This window comes from Copidosoma floridanum, unplaced genomic scaffold, assembly GCF_036245765.1.
Source record: "Copidosoma floridanum isolate Cflo_tuat_1 unplaced genomic scaffold, Cflo_Japanese_pri ptg000040l, whole genome shotgun sequence".
In the NCBI taxonomy this organism is placed as follows: Eukaryota; Metazoa; Arthropoda; class Insecta; order Hymenoptera; family Encyrtidae; genus Copidosoma; species Copidosoma floridanum.
In genome coordinates this window covers 5,524,823-5,548,517 of record NW_028321917.1, presented here as the reverse complement: position 1 = coordinate 5,548,517, position 23,695 = coordinate 5,524,823, and the positions used below count along the sequence as shown (strand labels likewise).

The following is a 23,695-nucleotide window of genomic DNA, read 5'->3' as shown; positions in this document are numbered from 1 at the left end:
CTTTTACCTTGCATTACAATAAATAATTAAAAATGTACTACATCTACACTTTCGATATTTTAAAAATATTGTTACTTCATATTTTGAATTTTATTTTATGGTATTAATATTTAAAACAACCTATTTGATTTCAATATTCGCAAATTTCTAGATCCTGTGTTTGCCTTATAGTGATATAACATTAGTTATTAAAAATAATTTTACAATTCTATCAACGGCAGGATTAGTCAGAAAATTCAATAATTTTCTCTTTTAATATAAAATAAAATGCATGACTAATGATTACAAAATAAGTAGAATTCTGCAGACATGCTTGGATTAAGTAAGACACTATGCTAGTGCACAATCATGGAAAAATAGTAATTAAAAAGGTAAATTTCAAAATAAATGCCAGAAAGAAGAGTTTAAATCGGTGGTAAGGCCTAAACAAAAGCTATGTTCTTGCACACTTACAAGGCATTATATTAAAAATTGTTAAGTTGAAAGAAAAAACAAGAACAAACATAAATTGCAGCCATTTTTATCAAAATAGCTAACTTCATAAAAATAAAAATTTAAATTAGGTTAACAGTTTTGAAAAGTATGGATTATTACAATAGAAAAAAAGTTACAACTACGATATTTTAATTCGTAAAAAAAAATAATAAAACTACGTACATGAATAATTTTAGGATTAAATTTATTTTCAAAGTAATTTTATACATTATTTAATGATTAAATACCACATTAAATTTGTTAACGTACGATTTACGTTACTCTATACACTTTAAACAATAAATAAAGCTAAAAATTTCTCTAGATTTTTGGTAAACTATTTTATGTACACACTGTATGTATTTATGTAATTGGTCGAGCCTCAATCTTCCATCCGCACTTTAATTATCACAATAACATAAATGCGTTATTAAACAAATCGTAACTGAAGACTTGATGTCAATTAAAAATGTTTAAGTTTAATTGATAAAACAACTGTAGTTAACTCGAGCATGTCACTATTAAATTCTTTTTACGACCAGGTAAAGTATATGAGACTAGAAGGCATAATTAATCGGACCTATAAATAAATAAATAAAAAGAATTGAGGTTTTCCGTCCCACTCGTCAAGTATTCTTATTTAACATTCTCTCAAATATTAAACGACTTTCTTACCTTTTGATGATTACTTCGCTGTATTTGTGAATCGGTTGGGACATTGACATCGAGTAGGAAAAGGCCATCCGTAATAATATACGTAATACGCAAAAGTGGCAAATATCATTATGGCAACTATCAACAGTTTGGTAGAAGTGCTATGTTAATAAAATATTATATATTTAATTATACATTTCGCACCATAAGTAGAAAATACACCATAGGCACCCAAAAAAGGGTGAGGTTGTCCCACAATAAAACATTTCCGAGCCACGAACGACATTTTCTCGACCAAGGACGAAAAATGATGTTCGAGAATATTATTTTAACGTACGACTATGTTGTCGGTGATTGAAAAAAATGTTCTCACTCACCACACTACAGCAGCAACACACGTGACACATGTTGAACTCGTAATGATCGATGCACTGGACGACTGAATTTTCACACTCCTTAGCTGTCGAACAACTGATGCCGAAAATCGCACTGGCAGTTGAGTTTGGACTCGTTTCAGTTTTCGGATTGGCCGTAGGGAAAGTCGCAGGAACACAGTCGTATGGCTGAGTGCTATGTGTCCGTGCCGGTAGGGAAATTTTACTTTCGGAGTCGGAGGGAGGGAGGCTCTTCCCGGCTTGTGTATCGATGACACACCTCATGAGATTCAGGTGGTTATTCTCGAGTCAAAATTCGAAATTTCGATATTTAAAACTTCATCGTTGTTTTATTAAAATTATAAGCAAAATAATAAATTATAGTTGACTAGACTACTAAAAAAATGTCTAAAAATTATTTACAATTCATGTACGATTGCGCGTGTGATTATTTTAGCAATGCCGGTTGTCAATAATTTAGTATGTGCAATATTCAAATATCCATCAAACAATCATAAACGAATTTGAAAAGTAAATATAACCAGAGGATAGAGTTTTTAAATACATAATATTCTACGTAAAAATTTAAATTTAAATATAACTTTTAAAATTGTAAATGAAATAAATACTTACTATGTTTAAGAAAAAAACAATAATAAAACATAAAAAAATATCACCAAAAAAGACCATTCTGCACAATAAATTGAATGCAAGCTGGCAAAAAAATGAAAAAATTATTATTTTAAACTATAAAGATTATTGTTTTAACAGGTAAAATTATAGTTTGAATAGTTAGTATTATAGTTAGAACAGTAAGAAATTTTATGCAGGAAAGTAAAATTTATTAAACGATTTTTTTTAGGTTTACTGTTCCAGCATAGTAATTTTTACTGTTCTAACCGTAATTTTTACTTTTCGAACCATTATTTTAATTGTTAAAACAATAATTTTTACTGTTAAAAATAATGTTTTTTTTTTTTTTTGTTTTTTTTTGCCAGCTTGCATTTAATTTACTGTGTGGAATGGTTATTCTTTCTGGAATTACTCTGTTAATTTTATTATTTTCTTTCTTTGAGATGTGACATACGCAATAAATACTTCAACACATTCGTAATTTGCTTATATATGCATGTATGTACATAAAAGCCAGCAAAAATATAATTAATTAATTTTTTTCGCTCATTTTTTGGCATACTTCAATACGAAAGTATTTAAATTGGTGACATCAATTGAATTTATCACAACACACTATCAACAATATTAAATTGATAGACATTAGAAGTGCAATAGAAGTGATCTCGTCTGCCCTACGCGCATAGTAGGGTAGGGTGGGGCGATCAGAGATTTTTCTCACAGCCTCATTTTTTAAACACTATTACTGGAAAGATATTTTATTTATGATACTAAAAAAAATATAAATGATATTTAAATAACTTACAAATAAATGAAAACATATTTTATTTCTCTATCTGCACTTAAACATATTTTTAAAAAAATTAAAAACCGAAATTAATGCCAGTTTAGAAAAAGTGGGGCAATCGGGGCGGTTTGCGTGGGGCATTCGAAGTGATTTTACCTCGGGTTTTACAGTTGATTTTCTTTTTTTTTCAACAACTTGACATAAAAAATCGCTTTTCTTTCTTGATTACTAAATTACAAATAATTTGGTAAATTAATAATATAGACGCAGTTTTTATAAGTAAGAAACAAGCTGTGTTTCATCATGGCTACATTTCTTTTTTTGAGGTTAGAACAGACAAAACAAACATTACGAAACCGCTCCGATTGCCTTCAAATTATCATTTTGAAAAAATTTGTTAAAATTTTTTATAAACATTAAGCTAATATAATGAATTTTTTCTATAATAGCTACAGTAAAGTTGTGATCAAAAAGTCTTCACTGTAATTTTCACCACAGCTTCACGATAATTTTTTTGTTACCGAAAGATTTGACTGAGTTAGATAAACTTTGTACCGTAAAGTTGCGGTAATTTTTTCTCTGATTGATAAAAACTTGACGTTAAACGTCGATAATTAGTTGACGACATCAAGACCAACATTAATTATTGAATTTATTCATAAAAAATTTATCTATACTATTGACTAACTGCCGGGGTCTTCTCAGTCACAGCTTTACCGCTGCTTTTGCGATAAAAATTTACTTAACTTATTTCTCCATGTGGCTAAATAATTTATCCGTTTAAAATTGCGTGGTTATTGTTAATAATAATTTAGTACGTGTTACGTTTAAATGTTTATCCTATGGTCATAAACAATACCAAAGAGTAGATATTATGAGTGGATGGAGTTTTTAAATACTTCATATTCCACGTAAAAATGTAAATTCAAATATAACCATTAAAATTATGAATATAATATAAATACCATTTAATAAGACAGCACAACTAGATGCTTAACATGTCCGTAGTTTGATTACATGTGCATGTACATTCAAGCCAGCAGAGACATCTTTCATTTATTTTTTTTAACTTACATTTTTTAGCATACTTTAAGGGGGCTCCTACGACTACTGCTGAGGTCAAAGACAAACAAAAAATAAAGTTTTGTTTTTCAGTAAACAAATGTGTCTAAAAATCATTATGATATTTTTAATAACGTATGAAGTGGGAAAAATGATATTTATGTGTGCAGTTTAACTTTGTACGAAAAATTAATTATTGTTTTGACCAGTCTAGTGCATACGAGGGTACACCACCAGACCAGACCACCTGTGTTGGTGTAGTATAGCGATGTAATATATAGGCATATGGTATATATATGTCCTGAACAAGTACGTCTGCTACCCACGTGACCTCCTGACCTCCCGGACACTATTTATTTATTTCCATCACAAATATCTCGCTTAAATGGTCCTTTATCCACAATTTTTAATACAGCATATTACAGAGGAAGACTTCATCTACAAAACGTATATATTCAGTCTGCTGGGACATTTAATTTAGTTTTATTATAAACGAAAACAAATTGTTTTTCACGCTGCCCCATAGGAACACGTGCTAGTAGTTACAACTTTGAGCTCGGATTTCTCAAAATTTTGACCCATTCGAAATATAATTTAGATTACCATTAAATTCAGTAGACTTTTATTTACAAGAAATAATATATCTCTGTTTGGGGACTTTCGCGAAGGAGCCCCCTTAATAGTAATGTTTTAAAATTTATGACATCAATTAAATTTCTTACAATTACATCGACAATGTTTAATTTAAAATTTATTCCGGTCCTGTACAAGTGATACATACAAGCATTAACAGCATTTTTGTAACAATAGACTAAGAGGGAACCGCATATTTTCGGGACTATAATCGTTGCGGTCGTGAATGAGAATGATATTTTTATAAACTCCAATTTATCTAGTATTAATATGCCGACCTACACCACGAAACTATTATAAAACGCATACATGAAACTGACCAGTAATACCGATAAAAAAGAATTCTAGCAGGTTTTCACTTATCTAGTGTATTTAGTAGGTGGTTAGGTCAATAATTGTTTATTCAATTGTACATAAAAACTTCCAAGGATTCTACTCTTCTGGTAGTAAATAGCCGTTCCATGTGTTTTATAATAGTTTTATGGTGTACGTCAGTACATACTTAATTAATTGCAATTTACATAAAATATCAGAGGATGTTACCCCAACAACATTCTAGTCTTCGGCTTCTCTTGTTGAAATATATTGTTCACAACTGTAACGGTTCTTGTCTAGGAAATTTGCTTTTACCTTTTAGTCTATAAAATCCTCAATGTTTAAAATAATATGCAGACTAAGGTGCTGTTTAATGCATTATTTCTACCGTGTTTATAAATATTCTAACCATTATTGACATAAATAATTTCACGATTAGGACTTAATTGTTTGAAGATCTTAATTTTTAAGTTGTGACACAAACCAGTAAAGTAGTTAGCACTCGGTATTAACCCGGAAAAAGTTGAAATGTTCGATCAATAGCAAATCAAGTGTTTTATCTACATAAACAAATTGAATTTGGTATTAGTAATCCACTTTACGTTTATCGAAAGTTCACAAGTTTCACATTCAACCCTTTCGCTTTAATACATGTATTATCTTTTAATTATACTGTTTTAATTTTAAGCTCATTTTCATTGTAAACTGACTAAGAAAAGATTATAGTCTAGTTCTTTTGCTATTGATGAAAAAAAGTACGAATTTACATTTTAAATTAAACTACAGGTTAGGATTTAACAGCTTGCAAAATGTCTGGCCAAATACTTACTAGTCTAATCTGTAAAAATAAAAATTTTCTAAATAAAGCTGCGTGTTACTTTGATAAAAAATCCCTAAGACTGTTAACGTTTTTCAATTTTAAATAAAGTTTTATATTCAATTCTTTATATTAAACTATATAAAATACGATTATTAGTATATAAAAAACTATACTTATTTAGACACTCTGGCAAAGTTACTGAGATATTCAATTACAAATTTAGTACGTAAAGAAAGGAAATTTTTAAATTATGCTTTTATTGTGTACATCATGAATGACTTTTATTTGTGGTAAAGAAAAAAAATTTTTTAAATTTTTATTGTTTTCATCCAAATCCAAGGTAAAAGCGATCATTTAATTTTTTTACTTATTCAACGATAGTTTTCAATTATTTTTAACACCTGATTTGCCTTTTACTTTTATAACACAAAAAAAAAAAAAATTTCGTTCCTCTTGGTTTCAATTCACAGACAATTATTATAAATTATAGATCATGTTGTTGAATTTTTTTAGTAGAAAATTTTTTCTCAAAAATCCTAAACATTTGATTCCACTGGTTTACATGGCAAAAATTTCACACATCAGGGAAAGTAGTTTTCTTGCTATGTAAAAGTTCGATAGACCATGAAATTACATTGATTATAACTGCGTCTTCATGAACGTACTTCATTAAATTTATTCTTGAGCACACGTTCAAATAAGTGAAAAGTTATTCTATAGGTAATGCTTAAGTATTGAAGCATTAATAACTAATGTAGACGATGCCATTAATGGGCTGATAAAAGCATTTTTGGAATAACCTAGCACTACTAAATGTTAATCTTATCTTGATATACATTTAGACACAGCAACTATGACTGCACATTTTTACTACTTTACCAAAATTCTACTGTTATAAATGTTTAAAAATACTGTACACAACTAAAGCCTATCTTAATCACATATATCGACGGAAAAAGCGAGTTTTAAAATAAATACATGATTATATCAGGAGGTTTATTTTCCAATAGGATACAGAAACTGATCTATAAGCACCAACAATCTTTCCTTTACACGGCACAAACAGACAAAAAGAACAAAAAAAATTTTTTTCACACATATATTTTTACACCTATTTAAAAAACGTTTAAAATCCTATTATAATGTCATAACGATACTCCTCGCATGGCAGACTACAGAAGTGTGAAATTGAAGAAATTTTGTGTATTACTTTAGTAGCTCTCGACTACTTAGGTACTAGGCGACTGTATTTCTCAAGGAAGAATTGGATTTAATAGAACCAACAAGAAACTGTAAGTACCTAAACAAGGCTATAGAAACATTTAATTATGTGTTTTAGGTTGCTTTAGTGCTCATTTTAGCAATAAATAAAATAGTTTTACTGCAAGCACTTGAAATTAGAAGGTATATGCAATGACAAACATTCAAGTATAAAGTTTTAGTCAATTTCAAAACATCTTATTTATTATTTTTACTTTTAAATACTCAAACTACTCTAATAATGTAAACTGCTTGTTGACTTTTAATCTCTGTATGTTTTTTTTGACTTATTCGTTTCATGCGATTGTTTAACACTTGACATTTATTTTTTTGAAAAATTTAAATATTATAAAAACGGTTTAAGCTACTCGTAAAGCAGATAGAAAGAATACGCAAACTGTAATTTAATTTTTAACCACAAGTGAAAACAGATACATAGAAATACATCTACAAAAATATTGATGATCTCAACTTTTTAGCTAATTTTTTAACTCAGTAGAATGATAAACTTAAAAAAAAATATATAATACAGGACAATACATTTTCTAAAATGTGTTAAAAACTAATTTCAATTTTTCCAAAAAAAAAAAATTTTTGTAACGTAGTGCCTTTATCTTTCAATCACAGTTTTATCATTACCATATCAACGAGCCAACGATAGTAGCAGTAAAAAAATTGTGGAGAGTGCTTAGTACTCCAGTATACTTAGCAATGGAGCAAATTCCCGAAGTAAAAAAAAAAGGCACAGTTACTAAAAAAACCAGCACTCCCATATACAAGTTTCAATTCCGAGGAACCACCATATACCGTTGCAGATATTGTGGGACAAATTACACAAGCGAACCCGACTTGTTGAGACATCAACTTGGACATGAGAGCACAGCTCTTATATACCATCCCAAAAAGCCCATCGAGGAAAAGAAGTAAGAACAATTCTGTCAAACACTTTAAAATTGAAAATGCATCGGACTACCTTCTTAATTTATTTATCAAACAATAAAAGTTAATGTTTTGGAAATCATAGTACTCGAGAAATTACAAGAAAAGATTTATTATATTCAGCTTGATTTCGGATCATGAACCTACGCCTCTGGCAAAATAATTACCATATCGCATTCATACGAACCTGTAATACATTTATTTACTCGTAAAAATTACCTTAACACCATGCAAATTCACCGTGTATGCATAATTTCAAGCCTTAATGGCCACAATTATTCTCCTCTAAGTATCTCCCGTTCCACTAAAAGCTTAGGTGCTTCTGATAAAAAATGTCTGTATCGCGCTTCCGGAAAATAAAACTAGATATGAATATAATGATTTTCTGTACAATTATTTAAACATGCTTCAGCTGAGTATAAGTTTGAGTGACATAGTCTTGAAAATTGGTTTTATCCTTTATATAAGCGCCTGGACATCGAAACTTGGAAGTCTTTTTTAGATTGTTTCATAGTTACTTTTACATTATTACATAAACTCACTAAAAACTCGTCAACATGTCGTAAGCCCATTTATTCATCTACGTTAACGAGTTTCTAGCCAGCAGTAATTTTCTAAGAAGGCACATTTTATTTTAAATTAGAAAATTCTATAAACAAAAAAAAAAAAAAAAAAAAAACAGAAGCACACCTACAAAAATAGCCGTTTTTTATACATACATCCTGAAATGTGAGAAAATTCGTGAACATTTAATAAGAGGAGGGTGACAAACTTTTTTAAGATTTTTATGAAAATGTATGATCCATCCGAGCGATCTCCAAAAAAGCCTCTTAAATCCGCCATAACTCTTGACCATTTAAAAATTTTTTTACGTTACCAAACCTCAAATAAGAGGATTTTTAAAATAATATCAATTAAACCTTAATTTGTTTAAAAATATTCGGTAAAGAAGAAATTATGGCTCAAGTCTTAATTTTTTATGAAATAATTTCAATTCTTGACGATTTTCGATATGATTGTTAAGTAGCTATAACCTTTGATATGATTGTCACTTTTAACTTTGTCAAAACGTGTAATGAAGTGCTTTTACTAAGCTTTAGTTTTAATCTTAGTGAAGTCAAAAACATTTATCTAGTCGAAAGTTACAGCTAGAGTAAGCTTTCTAATCGGAATAATAGTCCGGTAGCTGAAGCATCAAAAAATAGCCAATAAGGAACAAATCGGAGATAGCGTCCAAACTTTGCAGATCGCTTCGTATTATGGTCTGTAAAACTGGAAAAATAGTTTTGTCCAACCAAACCACGGGCTTCAATTGTTATTAAACAATTAGTAAAAATTTACCATTTTTTTTCTTAGTTTTTCTCATATAACTTTTTTTGTGGCTGTCGGATTGCAAAAAAAGCTAAAATATTTTGTTCGTTATTTAATTATCTACCGATCTGTGTAGGTTAGATCATTAGAAGACTTTTTTTCGCGAAGTTATATTGCAAAAAAGTGCAAAAATCGTCGTTATAAATTGTCATTTTAAAACATCCATAACTTTTATAATGTTTAATGAAAATGCTTTAAAATTTAGTATTCGATAGCTCTTATAGAGATCTTAAGCCATGCCCAAGGCATTTCTTGTATTATGAAAAATAACGTAAATAAACTATAATTAATTAAAAAATTCATTTGATTGTCCTGATCGTTCAAATTGAGCTAGACTGAAACTTTAAAATGGATTTTATTCAAAATACAAAGGACTTCAATTTTTAAAAGAAAAAAAAAATTTTTTTTTCAATTTTTACCCCGATTTTTTACAAAATTTAATTTTGCAATTTTAACAAATTAACATTACTCGATCATTTTTTATTGTGAAGAAGTAGAACTAGTTTCATCTAATAGTGTATATTTTTACACAAATTCACAAAAAAAATTTTTACGATACGATGTTTTTAACTATAGTTATTAACAATTTAGTGTTTTTTGCAATTGTTTAATTTCTATCGGTTTTTTCGATTTGAAAAAAATATTATAGTATCTACATAGCATCTGTTGTTGTAATATATGACTGACAGATTTTTTAACAAATAATTGACAGTTAGAAAAAATTACTTATTTAAACAGTTTTACGTGCGATAACGGCCTGTGTACGGCGGATTGCATGTTTCAGGCGTTTCCATACCATTTCGAAAAATAAAATTATTTGATTTTTTACTTTTATTATTGTTTTGTAATAACTAAAAATACATAAACATACATTTTTATACAAAATTTATTATGTGAATGCAAGAAAATACGATGTACATGATATTTGTTGCATAAATTTTTTATAAAATACTATTTCTTATATTTTACGTTTTTTTGTCACTGGTGTGTGATCACTATCACTCTCGGTGTCATCTTCTATTTCGGCGAACAAGATGTCATCAGAATCGTCTTTTAATACTAATTCACTCATCTGGATTTGAATTTGCTCATGCTCTACGTTCTGAATACTGTATACGTCGTTATCATCTTCATCTTCACCAAGAGACACTATTCTGTCTTCCATGTTAGCACAATTTTTACCTTCACAGTATTTACACACGTCTGAGCAATGGATTCCATTGTTCTCTATTCGTACGCAGTAAAATTGAAAGGTAGGGATTCTCAAATACGTTCAAAAAGAAAATTATCGTTCACATGCGTCGACGCCTGAAACATGCAATTCGCCGTACACAGGCCGTTATCGCACGTAAAACTGTATAAATAAGTAATTTTTTCTAACTGTCAATTATTTGTTAAAAAATCTGTAAGTCATATATTACAACAACAGATGCTATGTAGATACTATAATATTTTTTTCAAATCGAAAAAACCGATAGAAATTAAACACTTGCAAAAAACACTAAATTGTTAATAACTATAGTTAAAAACATCGTATCGTAAAAATTTTTTTTTGTAAATTTGTGTAAAAATATACACTATTAGATGAAACTAGTTCTACTTCTCCACAATAAAAAATGATCGAGTAATATTAATTTGTTAAAATTGCAAAATTAAATTTTGTAAAAAATCAGGGTAAAAATTGAAAAAAAAAATTTTTTTTATACTAAATTGAAGTCCTTTGTATTTTGAATAAAATCCATTTTAAAGTTTTAGTCTAGCTCAATTTTAACGATCAGGACAATCAAATGAATTTTTTAATTAATTATAGTTTATTTACGTTATTTTTCATAATACAAGAAAAGCCTTGGGCATGGCTTAAGATCTCTATAAGAACTATCGAATACCAAATTTTGAAGCATTTTCATTAAACATTATAAAAGTTATGGTTGTTTCAAAATGACAATTTATAACGACGATTTTTGCACTTTTTTGCAATATAACTTCGCGAAAAAAAGTCTTCTAATGATCTAACCTACACAGATCGGTAGATAATTAAATAACGAACAAAATATCTTTAGCTTTTTTTGCAATCCGACAGCCACAAAAAAAGTTATATGAGAAAAACTAAGAAAAAAAATGGTAAATTTTCACTAATTGCTTAATAACAATTGAAGCCCGTGGTTTGGTTGGACAAAACTATTTTTCCATGTTTACAGACCATAATACGAAGCGATCTGCAAAGTTTGGACGCTATCTCCGATTTGTTCCTTATTGATTGCTTCAGCTACCGGACTATATTTTTGACCGTCTCTAGACTTAATGATGACTGTCAAATCATTATTAAGGAGGTTCTAGCGAGTAGAGATACCAACCCGCATCTTGAAGCCCTAATTTGCCAAAAAATCTTTGATAGTTGGCACCACTTCCGCAAGAAAAACATAGACTAACCTATACGGAAATACGACTAGTCGATCAATTGTAAATAGAATGTCTCAGAATATTTTCCGGTTTTCTATATTTTTTACGACGGCATTTGAAAAATAAGTACTACTGATAATACCCGACACTTTCGATTAGAGTTGAAAATCATTAGTCTTAGTCTACCTGCCATGAGCGCTGTAGTTGAAAGAGCGAGCTTCAAGCATGAATTCTCAAGATTTTGTCCGGTTAAGGATATAAAAAAGGTACCCTTAGATTCAACGTAATCTAAACTATTTAATAACATATACTATGTCTAATATGGCGACACTAAGGCACTGGAACATGTACATAAGTCGAGGCTGCTCAGCATACAGTCTGTATCTGTACACATGTATTTTCAATACAATAATGGTAAAAATGTATTTGTATATCACTATATGTATACATTCGAGACGCCATGATGGCTCTTCAGCAGCTATAGCGCTGCAGGTGGCAGAGTTTGGCTCCAAACATTCTCATTATTGTAAGCACCCAAAGAGCAACAAAGATTTGTTTATCTACGTACAATCTACATTCAAACATTAATCAGACGACATGCGTATCGACAATCAGAATATTGGCTATCATTAATTATATTACATTTTTTTATGCAGGCCATGTACAAACATAACTGTTAGAGAAAATTACAGTTCGTACACATAATTTCAATCAATATTTTATAGCGTTCACAGTATATTACACACCGAGAGGAGAAAGTACGGCATTCCCTACCCGGAATGTGAGTTGCCAAACATCCAGGAAACGATGCCGTACTTTCTTCCCGAGGTCCGTATACGATTTGTCTCTTCCTCCCAACCTTTCAAGTGAAAAAATATACTGCGCACCTAGTGAGCGAGGTTAGGAATGTCTTATATTTCACTTGCATAAATAAAAGTCATTAACGTGAAATCTCATAAATTTCTTAACCTTCGAACGTGGGGCGTAATAGTATATTGCGTACGAGTTTGCAAAGGCTTCGATTTACGAACCGAGAGGTTTATGGAATGAGCCAAAGGCGGGCGAGAGCCGTAACGAGGTTCATAAAGAAGCTTTTTCGAATGAGTTTCGTATACTATTTTCCGCCTGAGAACCCAAAATCAAGCGGCGAAGGTGCTATTTTGAGGTTAGAAGGCGGAAAAGTATTTTTCCTACGTTGGGCGTTTTTGAGGGTCAGATGTGCTATCGGTAAGAAAAATAGGGTTCACACCTGGTGTGCATACAACCAGGGCAAGCACAAGGAGTCCCTTGGGCCCTGATTCGCAGGTTTCTTGGGCCTGGTGCTCGCCCTGGCAACATGCGCCACTAGGTACGAAAACTACCTTTTCACCAATCCTGCGCAGGGAGAAAGAATTTTTAAAATATTAGTAATTAAAATTCCTTCTTTCGGCGCAGTATAGTGACAATTAAATTTACTGCTTATTAGGAAAAGTATTTTGGCATCCTCTGCGAGGCAACCACAAAACCAAAGTCATACTTTTGTCGGTGGTATAAGAAAATAGTATATTACGTCTAAGTTTGCAAAGGCTTCGATTTACGAACTGTGCGGTTTTGTAAAAGAAGCCTTTTTAAACGAGATTCGAATATCCTACTATTTTTCCGCCTGAGAAAATTTTTCCGCCTTCTAATCTCAAAAAATAGCCCAAGTCACCAACGCCGCTTCATTTTGGGTTCTCAGGCGAAAAAATATACAAAGGCTGCTTTACGAACCTCGTTACGGCCCTCACCTTCGGCTCGTTTTGTAAACTTCGAGTTCTTGTTTGTTCGCTTTCAAAGAACTTGCACATTTTGTATCGAGTATTTGACAGAATTAGTGACTGTCACTGTGCGACTATCAGTGAAAATGAGTAGTTGCACATAAACAAATCATAAACAATATAGTGCATCTTGCACAGTTTCGGGTACATCTATGTATACTGTCATTTTTGTCATTTTTTTACTTGTATTTGTGCAAAACTGTTAACGGTAAACTGAAGAATATTATGCTTTTACCTTGCATTACAATAAATAATTAAAAATGTACTACATCTACACTTTCGATATTTTAAAAATATTGTTACTTCATATTTTGAATTTTATTTTATGGTATTAATATTTAAAACAACCTATTTGATTTCAATATTCGCAAATTTCTAGATCCTGTGTTTGCCTTATAGTGATATAACATTAGTTATTAAAAATAATTTTACAATTCTATCAACGGCAGGATTAGTCAGAAAATTCAATAATTTTCTCTTTTAATATAAAATAAAATGCATGACTAATGATTACAAAATAAGTAGAATTTTGCAGACATGCTTGGATTAAGTAAGACACTATGCTAGTGCACAATCATGGAAAAATAGTAATTAAAAAGGTAAATTTCAGAATAAATGCCAGAAAGAAGAGTTTAAATCGGTGGTAAGGCCTAAACAAAAGCTATGTTCTTGCACACTTACAAGGCATTATATTAAAAATTGTTAAGTTGAAAGAAAAAACAAGAACAAACATAAATTGCAGCCATTTTTATCAAAATAGCTAACTTCATAAAAATAAAAATTTAAATTAGGTTAACAGTTTTAAAAAGTATGGATTATTACAATAGAAAAAAAGTTACAACTACGATATTTTAATTCGTAAAAAAAAATAATAAAACTACGTACATGAATAATTTTAGGATTAAATATATTTTCAAAGTAATTTTATACATTATTTAATGATTGAATACCACATTAAATTTGTTAACGTACGATTTACGTTACTCTATACACTTTAAACAATAAATAAAGCTAAAAATTTCTCTAGATTTTTGGTAAACTATTTTATGTACACACTGTATGTATGTATGTAATTGATCGAGCCTCAATCTTCCATCCGCACTTTAATTATCATAATAACATAAATGCGTTATTAAACAAATCGTAACTGAAGACTTGATGTCAATTAAAAATGTTTAAGTTTAATTGATAAAACAACTGTAGTTAACTCGAGCATGTCACTATTAAATTTTTTTTTACGACCAGGTAAAGTATATGAGACTAGAAGGCATAATTAATCGGACCTATAAATAAATAAATAAAAAGAATTGAGGTTTTCCGTCCCACTCGTCAAGTATTCTTATTTAACATTCTCTCAAATATTAAACGACTTTCTTACCTTTTGATGATTACTTCGCTGTATTTGTGAATCGGTTGGGACATTGACATCGAGTAGGAAAAGGCCATCCGTAATAATATACGTAATACGCAAAAGTGGCAAATATCATTATGGCAACTATCAACAGTTTGGTAGAAGTGCTATGTTAATAAAATATTATATATTTAATTATACATTTCGCACCATAAGTGGAAAATACACCATAGGCACCCAAAAAAGGGTGAGGTTGTCCCACAATAAAACATTTCCGAGCCACGAACGACATTTTCTCGACCAAGGACGAAAAATGATGTTCGAGAATATTATTTTAACGTACGACTATGTTGTCGGTGATTGAAAAAAATGTTCTCACTCACCACACTACAGCAGCAACACACGTGACACATGTTGAACTCGTAATGATCGATGCACTGGACGACTGAATTTTAACACTCCTTAGCTGTCGAACAACTGATGCCGAAAATCGCACTGGCAGTTGAGTTTGGACTCGTTTCAGTTTTCGGATTGGCCGTAGGGAAAGTCGCAGGGACACTGATCGGGATCATCCAGTCGTATGGCTGAGTGCCATGTGTCCCTGCCGGTAGGGAAATTTCACTTTCGGATTCGGAGGGACTACATCATAAACTTATTCAATAAAGTAAAACTGAAAATGTTTTCCTCAAGTGTAGATTCCTCTCGGCTTGGACGTCGATAGCACGCTTCAAAGTAAATGTATTAAGTAGTACTTGATCGCCGTAGTACTTAATTATATGCACGCAAATCGCGTAAACAATAAGAAATTAAGGTTCATACTCTCATTTCGGATATATTTTAACACTACTGTTAACACAATATTGATAAGATCACTTCTCAAGGTGGTTCCTAATTGCACGCCGAACTTGAATCTATTAAGAAAATGGCTTTGGAATCACGGTAATTGTTGTAAATTGCGTAATTGTGTTAGTGGCCAAGTATTGGGACAGGTTTCCACCTTGGCCAAACTCTAGTACATTTATAAGGGTGTACATTATTAAAACAAAGGTACTTATACCTTATGTGGTTCAGGTGGTCATTCTTGTGGTGTCGAGATAACACAGTTATCTTATGGAAATTTCCAAAAGTTAAATTATATTTTATGCTTGTAGTGGAATACATTTTGATGATTTAACATTCAAATTCGATTGAGTATGCGTGGATCAGATTTTCTAATTTTAGTTGCCGTTAAATTCGTAAATACGCGATTTTAACAATAGTAATGAGAATAACCTTAAAGATAGTTTTTTTACAAGTACTCGTGTAGTTTTTCAAAATTCAACCCTTGTAATACGTGACAGTAAGAAAAATATTTTTTTAAATCGTATAAGCTCATGTCACACGATGCACAAAATTAATTTCAATTAGTTTTCAACTTTGGTTGTAAATTAACAACAGTAAAAAATATAAGTACAGTAAATGTAGATTTAAAAAAAGCGCCAAAACACAACATAAGTTGGTATAATGATTACCAACCTACGAATGCCAACTCGACTCTTGCATCTGCTGCATATGTATAGTATACTAGCTCTTGAGTTTTGCTTCTGCTAATTGTGTTATCGCGAGCGTGAGGATGGAGGCTCCCAAAATTAATCAAAAAGAGTACTTAAAGAAATACTTGTCGAAAGGTGATTCCGAAAAAAAGAAAAAAAAGAAAAAGAAGATCAAAGTCGGCCCCAAAACGTAAGTCTCTGATTATGTAGATGTATTTCAACTTAATCTTGTATCTACAGTTTTTCCTTATGTTTTAGGTTATGAATTAATACATAACATACACAATGCTTTTAAAAGTAACTATACAAATATTTGTAAGAAACATTTTTAAGTACTTAAAAAAAAACCAACGTTAACATTTACACGTTATCGAGTTACATTGATCTATGCGTTTTTTAGTACCCAACGCTTGTACCAAGTGTAGTCTCTCTCTTATCACTTGTAAACAAAAATTAATTAAAATTCACTTCAGATAGTTTTTTAACATCAGTTAGCAATACTAGTTATAGTTTTTACTAAGATGTATATATTTAATTACGTACATGCATCTTGAAAATTTACATGTCTGCACGTTAAATTGCATTGTTTGCTAGAAAATATTTCTTGAACTATTTTAGTTGAAAATTTCTTGTTATTCCTTTTATTAAATCGCTGATAAAACATTACTTGCAGTGTAACAATTATTGATGACGACATTGATCTGAACAAGCTCTCAACAGCATTCGATGATGACGAAATTAGTATTTTCAATGCCACCGAAGATGCACCTCAGATAGTTGGTATAGTTGATGAGCGTGGACCCCTTAATTTTGGTAATAAACAAAAATGGAAACTCATTGCTGATGATGGTACTGGAGACATATCTATTTCAAAAGTGGAAAATCCTCAAAAAAGCCAACAAGCAAACAATCACAAATCTACAGATAGTGCCAAAAGTACAAAAGAAGTCTCTAGAAAAAACAAAAGAAACCATAGCTGTAGCAACAGTAACTCTGAAAGCGATGATGATGACAGAAAATCTAAGAAGAAAAAAAAAGTTTCATTAAAGCGGAAAGGCAAAGACAAAGAACGTGATCATAGCTCATCTGATAGCTCAGACTCCAGTTCTGATAGATCTAGAAAAAATAAAAGAAAATCATCTAATGACTCTGATCTCAGTCCACCAAGATCTTCAAAAGACATGAAAAAAAGAAGACATGCTAGTGACAATGACTTGAGTCCACCAAGACCTATAAAAGATGTCAGTAAAAGAAAACAAGCCCATGTCAATGACTTGAGCCCACCAAGACCTGTGAAAGATGTCAGTAGAAGAAGACAAGCTGATAATGACGACTTGAGTCCACCAAGACCTTCGAAAGATGTCAACAGAAGGAAAAAAGACAGTGATAATGATTTTAGTGCACGGAGATCAAAGTGGGATAAAAGAGAAGAATACGAGGACTCGAATGCACCACGATCAAAGTTCATTTCTCACAATTCTCGTAGTAGAGATGAAAGATCAAACGAAAAAAGACAAAATAATGACTCTGACCTCAGTCCTCCTAGAACTTCAAGAAAGCCAATCAAAGAAGATGATCTTAGCCCACCAAGATCAAATAGAAGTAAGGATGACTTCAAACAAAGGAAGACACTAGATGGCAAATCTGCTGGTCTTCAGTCATTGAAAGCTCTGAAAGAAGAAGAAGAGGCACAAAAAAAACGAGAAAAAGAAATGCTGAAAAAAGTAAGTCCATTTTTCTTTGTATTACAACATAAAACTATGAGTTTTATTTACTTTGATTTTCGTATCTTGCTTGCAAATCTCATTTCATTTTTATAAGTATGCCATAAAGCCGTTCTTTATGCGACTTCTTAGTGGCACATTAAAGCTATGTACTCTCGTTCTCATTGAGTTGGCCCAAATCCCCCTTATGATTGAGTTCCAAATTTGCACTACTTTGGATCTGAACATAAATTATTTTCAAAAACGTAGGGCAAAGTGATGACAAGTATTAATTTTTTCATAGGAAGTTCGATTTAGCCGTAAATGTCACTTCATGCAACTTTTTTTTTTTTTATCCATTGGGCTCAGTGTCGGCAAGTATAAATTTTTAGCGTTTGGCAGTGTTTAAATACCGATGTAACTCGTCATAGTGAGTCTGCATCGCGAAAACACTTTGGATCTCCTCAAATCACAAGGTTTCTCAACTTTTGTGAGATTGGCGGCTGATATTAATTTTTTGTCTCATCTGTACCCCAGCCCTCAGCTCATCTAGGTCCACTATGCATATATATGTATTACTTAGTGTTTATTTCTGTTCATTGGTTATGTGACAGCATAATTTATGTCGGTCCTACATATGCGTTTATAGATTCGTTCACCTTACAATCCAGGGACGGTCGGGGACAGTCTGGGCGAGTCGGAGACGAAAGTGAACAAGTGCTCTTCTCCGATCGTCCCTGACCGTACGCGATGCGCAGTTTTACATGTTAGGTTAGGTTAATGCAAAAAGTAAACAAACTTTTTTGTATTTGCACTTCTTTATTTACAAACTATTGTTTACATACAGCATTAACCTAACCTAACGTGTACAACTGCGCATCGCGTACGGTCAGGGACGATCGGGGACGATCGGAGAAGAGCACTTGTTCACTTTCGTCTCTGACTCGCCCAGACTGTCCCCGACCGTCCCTGGATTGTAAGGTGAACGAATCTTATGTATCGTGCATTCCCTGAAAGGCCTCTTCTAATCCGAACAAAGAGTATGCAAGCAACTGATCAACCAATAGTGATTTGCAGAGTCAAAACTCTTTAACATAAATATTTACCTTGCAGATGAGTAAAGAAATGCAAAATAATAAAGAGCAAGTCGTCATACGTGACAGAAGAACTGGGAAAAGACGCAATTTAGAGAGGGAAGCTGAAGAAGCCAGAAAGAAACAAAAAGCCCAAAATGAAATTAATGCAAAGTATTCTGAATGGGGCAAAGGGTGAGTTTCCTTCTTTGAAAAAAAATATAATTTATAACTTTAAAAAATGATACTTCAATCATGATATTTCATCATTTTATTTGACCTTTAGTTTGAAGCAAGTTGAAGATCGCTCTCAGAAACTTCAAAGAGATCTACATGAAATGAGTAAACCTCTGGCTCGATATGCCGATGATGAAGATCTTGACAAAGAATTGAGGATGAGGGACAGAGATGACGACCCAATGTTGGCTTACTTTAAAGAAAAAGAAATTAAGGAAGGAAAAAGACCACCAGGTACAATATATACTTAGCCCTGTAGTATTTTCTTTGGTTGAGCATTGATTTTTGTAAACTTTTTCCTCTATTTCATATCATCTTGTAACTTTATCACACTATTTGCAGAAAAAATGAAATATCAGGGCTCATACATGCCCAACCGATTTGGCATCCCACCTGGTTGTCGATGGGACGGAGTGGACCGAAGCAACGGATATGAAAAAAAATGGTTCGAAGCTCAAAATAAGAAGAAAGCTGTAGAAGAAGAAGCCTACAAGTGGAGTTCAGCTGATTTATAATTTAGTTTATAGTGATTTCTTTCCATTGATACAAAAGTTTAATTTTGTAAAATTTGTACATATTTATTTTATATAAATTTATTTTTAATCGCTTAACAAAACTTGTTTTTCTTCCATCATTGTAATCCTCATGGCCTTTAATTTCTTTTATAGTAATTTTGACACAACTAATTTACACACAACTTATAAAAAGGAAGTACAAATACCGTTGTTTTCATGATTAATAAATTTAATATGAAATTTTGTAAAGTTATAAAGATGGAAATAAAAGTTTTAACTTATTTGGATAAGTTGTAGTGACCAATGATTGTTACGGCCATTTATTAGTGATAAATTACAAGTCAAATGAGCCTAGTTTTTTTTCAAAATGTCTGCAATTTCAAGAATCCCAGCAATTAAAATTATGAGTACAATTAGAGCTATTAGCATATAAAAGCTTGTTGTGTGGCTGATTTTTTTCACTTCTTGACTGTAAACCTGCAATGAATCGATCAAATTACACAACCTATATGTTTTTCAACTTGTTTTTGACAAAATACAACCACACTAAGACTTACTCTGGAATCCAATGTATCGGTACTCAAACGTCTCAGCAGTTGGATTCTGTCGCTTGTGAAATACATTTTCCCTTACAATGCGAAAGCAAATTTGGCAACGGCCAATGAATACTTCAATTCGCCAGTCTTGAATCAAATAAATCACCTAAACTCTACTATGTCAATATTTAGTTGTTAAAATTTGTCAAACAACATCTGTAATGGTGAATATATCATCGAAAATTCTATTGTGACGATTTTTTCAATCCTAGAGGTAACACCTAAAAGTATTGTAAAATAGTTTTTTTTTTCTTCAAATTATAATTGTTTATACGCCAATAAACTGAGCTTCATATGTTTTTGAAATTTTTTCGTAAATAAGTAAAATCAACATCTTGAAATACTAATTTAATTAAGTAAAAACTGCATAAAATACACATGAAATATTTTCAGAAAATTAAAAGTGCCAGCTTTTGAAACCAAATTAACTTAAATTCTCACAATGTATTAAATTTAATGATTGCGTTTTTCTAAATTAAATATTAATAATTAATGTGTAAGAAATATTGAAAAACAATATTTTATCATTACGGTGGATAGAGTTTTCGAAATTTTATAACACCCAAATAAGTAAATGGAAGAATTTTTCTAAAACGTTGACATTCATGTGAAATGCATGACTCATTTTATCAGTCACGAAAAATGTTAAAAAACACTGGAGGTCAGCATGGCAAAGAAACCACAGACCGTGCAATGTGAAAAACTTGTTGACGCGGTGCGTGCATCCACGCTCGAATGCAACGAGTACCGAGTTTCCCAGGAAAGCAATTTACAAATGCTCGAGATAAAGACCAGGATAAAACTAATCACTGACAGCCGCGCAACAGTTTATATTAGAACTGACTGGCCGAGGTGGTATAAAAGTGAGTCAATGGGCTTGTGGAATGGAGAGCAGGTATTTTGAGTCGGCGGCGGCTCACGCGCAACTTTGCCATTGGCTGGGAAAATATGGTGAGGCGGACTCCGAATAATACACGACGCAGAATCCGACTAAATAATAGATTATGGAAATAAAAGTAGGAGTGTTTTGATTGCGCAACGATTTCTGCAAAAAATGTGGCAATTTGGTTTAGTTTTTTTTTTTTTTTTTTTTTCCTCATAAAAAAAACAAATGGTAACTCTTCCGCTTACAAATAGAATCAGAGACTTTTAAAGAGTTGGTTGTTTGGAAGATTGAATGGAACACCTTCTTTACCTTTGAAGATGAGGTTTATTGCCAAAATCACGAGAAAAATTTATTTTAATCTATTGTATTGCAATCTCTCATGCAGTACTTGAGTTAATTCCGTGATTCACATTGAATGAAAAATAAAAATTATGAGAAAATATAACACATGAAAAAAAAATTAACAAACACCACGTGAATAATTAATAAACATAAATCTTATATGAAAAAAAAGCCTAAGGCATGAAAAAAAAAGATCACTTTTAATTTTCCAATGCAGGTTTACAGTAAGCGCAACTCAATCGAGAGAGCGCCGGGACCTCGCGATACTTAACCAATCGAGGTTACTATTGAGTTTTAGCCAATCAAGGATACATAATGGGACTGTTTCAAGGCCGATGCGACCATCTCTAAAAGGAGTTAAATGCAGTCTAATTTATTTTTTTATTTTTTTGTTTATTTTTCTAAAAACAAAGTTTTGAGTACTTTAATAACTAAGTAACAGCAAACGTTAAATTTTTAAAAAACTGTGATTGCAATCGTCTGTGAGTGTACACTGACAATATAAATAATAATATACTCATACATAACACACGCACATTCGTGCGTACCTTATATTTCTACATATTTTTGATTTCTACGTTGTGATTCTAACAATACATAAATTTTATTTAAATACTTGACTTTAATTTTCTTAAAAGAAAATTTTTGGTTCCTTTTTTTTTTAAGTAATGAACTTTTTGTAAATACGTTTGAACATATCATAGTAAGCTTGAGATTTATAGTTGTACGCAAAATAATTCCTAACATCAAATGAAAAGAATACTAAGAAATTTTTTAAGGTCTTTTAAGTAGATGATCAAAAATATGACACGCAATTTTTTTTTCTGTTAAAGTTGCTCGATTAATACAGTGAAGTGAAAAAAATATAGAATTAATAGAGAAAATCATTTTAAATTCAATTGTTTTACTACGAACTAACGTGACTTCAAATTTTGACGAGCTCTGTACACCGCATTAATTTTTATTTAGGTATAGAAAAAAATTAAAAAATTTTTTTCTCATCTTTTTCGATAATCTAGGTGACCGATCTAATAAAAATGAAGAACAAATTTGGTGTTTTTTAACAGATTGGGACCTAAAAAAGTGTAGGTAAATAAATTGAGTTAAAAGATATTAAGAAGTTAAACTAATTAAGAAAATCTGCCCTTATGTGTAAATATGTGTAAACTGCTGAGTAACAAAAGTGGACTGCTATACTTACCGACTTGTGATTTTTCTTGATAATATATACATTTTTATGAGACCACTTATATAATTTTTTCGACTGCGCATCAATAGCTGGAAAATCTCATACTTACTTCTTTTTATACATAGATTATGAGAACATATGAAGAATACAATATGTTCACATAGTGTAAATTGTACATTAAAGAACGTAAGTAATAACTCTCAAGTAAAAGAAGAATTAAACTTTGTAGGTACCCTATGACATAAAAAGTGTATAATGGTACGCATTTTTCGTCACTTAAATCAATCAAATAATTGAGTCATGTTCGAGGTCATGTTCTTACTTTTTATTTCCATTTTTTAATGCTAATGTAGGGGCCTGAGTTTTTCTGATTTTTTTCTTGTCAACTAACGGTGTTGTCAAAAAAATATATATATAAATAGATACACCAAGTACTCTAATTAAAACTATCAGGGAATAGAATACACTTCTGAAAAATGGTATGTAAATTTTACTATCAAACTTTTCAAGGGTTTACTAAATCTTGCTGCCAAATCAGTGATAATGTGAATACGAATTTCCAGTTTAAGCAGTTTTCTTGGAAAAACTTTTTTAAAGAATAACAGTTTTTGCCAAAATTAACTACATACAATTTATGATTTTTCAGAGTCAATTACAAAAGATAAACTTCGCGAGGACACTACAAATACTGCAGTTTTCGTAAGTGGATCGAATGTCTGTGATCAATTAGGTTTAGGAGATGATGTGATAGAA

The 23,695-nt window shown here is 31.2% G+C and overlaps 1 protein-coding gene across 1 annotated transcript; it reads left to right on the top strand.

Moving 5' to 3' along the window:
* Window positions 1–16,472: 16,472 nt before the first annotated feature.
* LOC106641547 (uncharacterized) lies at window positions 16,473–20,086 on the top strand. Its single transcript, XM_089597855.1, has 5 exons — window positions 16,473–16,591; window positions 17,075–18,125; window positions 19,218–19,372; window positions 19,464–19,648; window positions 19,757–20,086. Exons 1-5 carry the CDS (start codon window positions 16,482–16,484, stop codon window positions 19,927–19,929), a joined length of 1,674 nt encoding a protein of 557 aa, XP_089453981.1. The 5' UTR covers window positions 16,473–16,481; the 3' UTR covers window positions 19,930–20,086.
* Window positions 20,087–23,695: the final 3,609 nt, after the last annotated feature.

Excerpts from the sequence above, each read along its gene's own strand:
- LOC106641547 (XM_089597855.1), top strand. The coding sequence starts at position 16,482 with ATGGAGGCTCCCAAAATTAATCAAAAAGAGTACTTAAAGAAATACTTG. Across the intron at positions 18,126-19,217 it reads AAAAAGAAATGCTGAAAAAA|ATGAGTAAAGAAATGCAAAA; the intron begins GTAAGTCCATTT and ends TTTACCTTGCAG. Across the intron at positions 19,649-19,756 it reads GGAAGGAAAAAGACCACCAG|AAAAAATGAAATATCAGGGC; the intron begins GTACAATATATA and ends CACTATTTGCAG.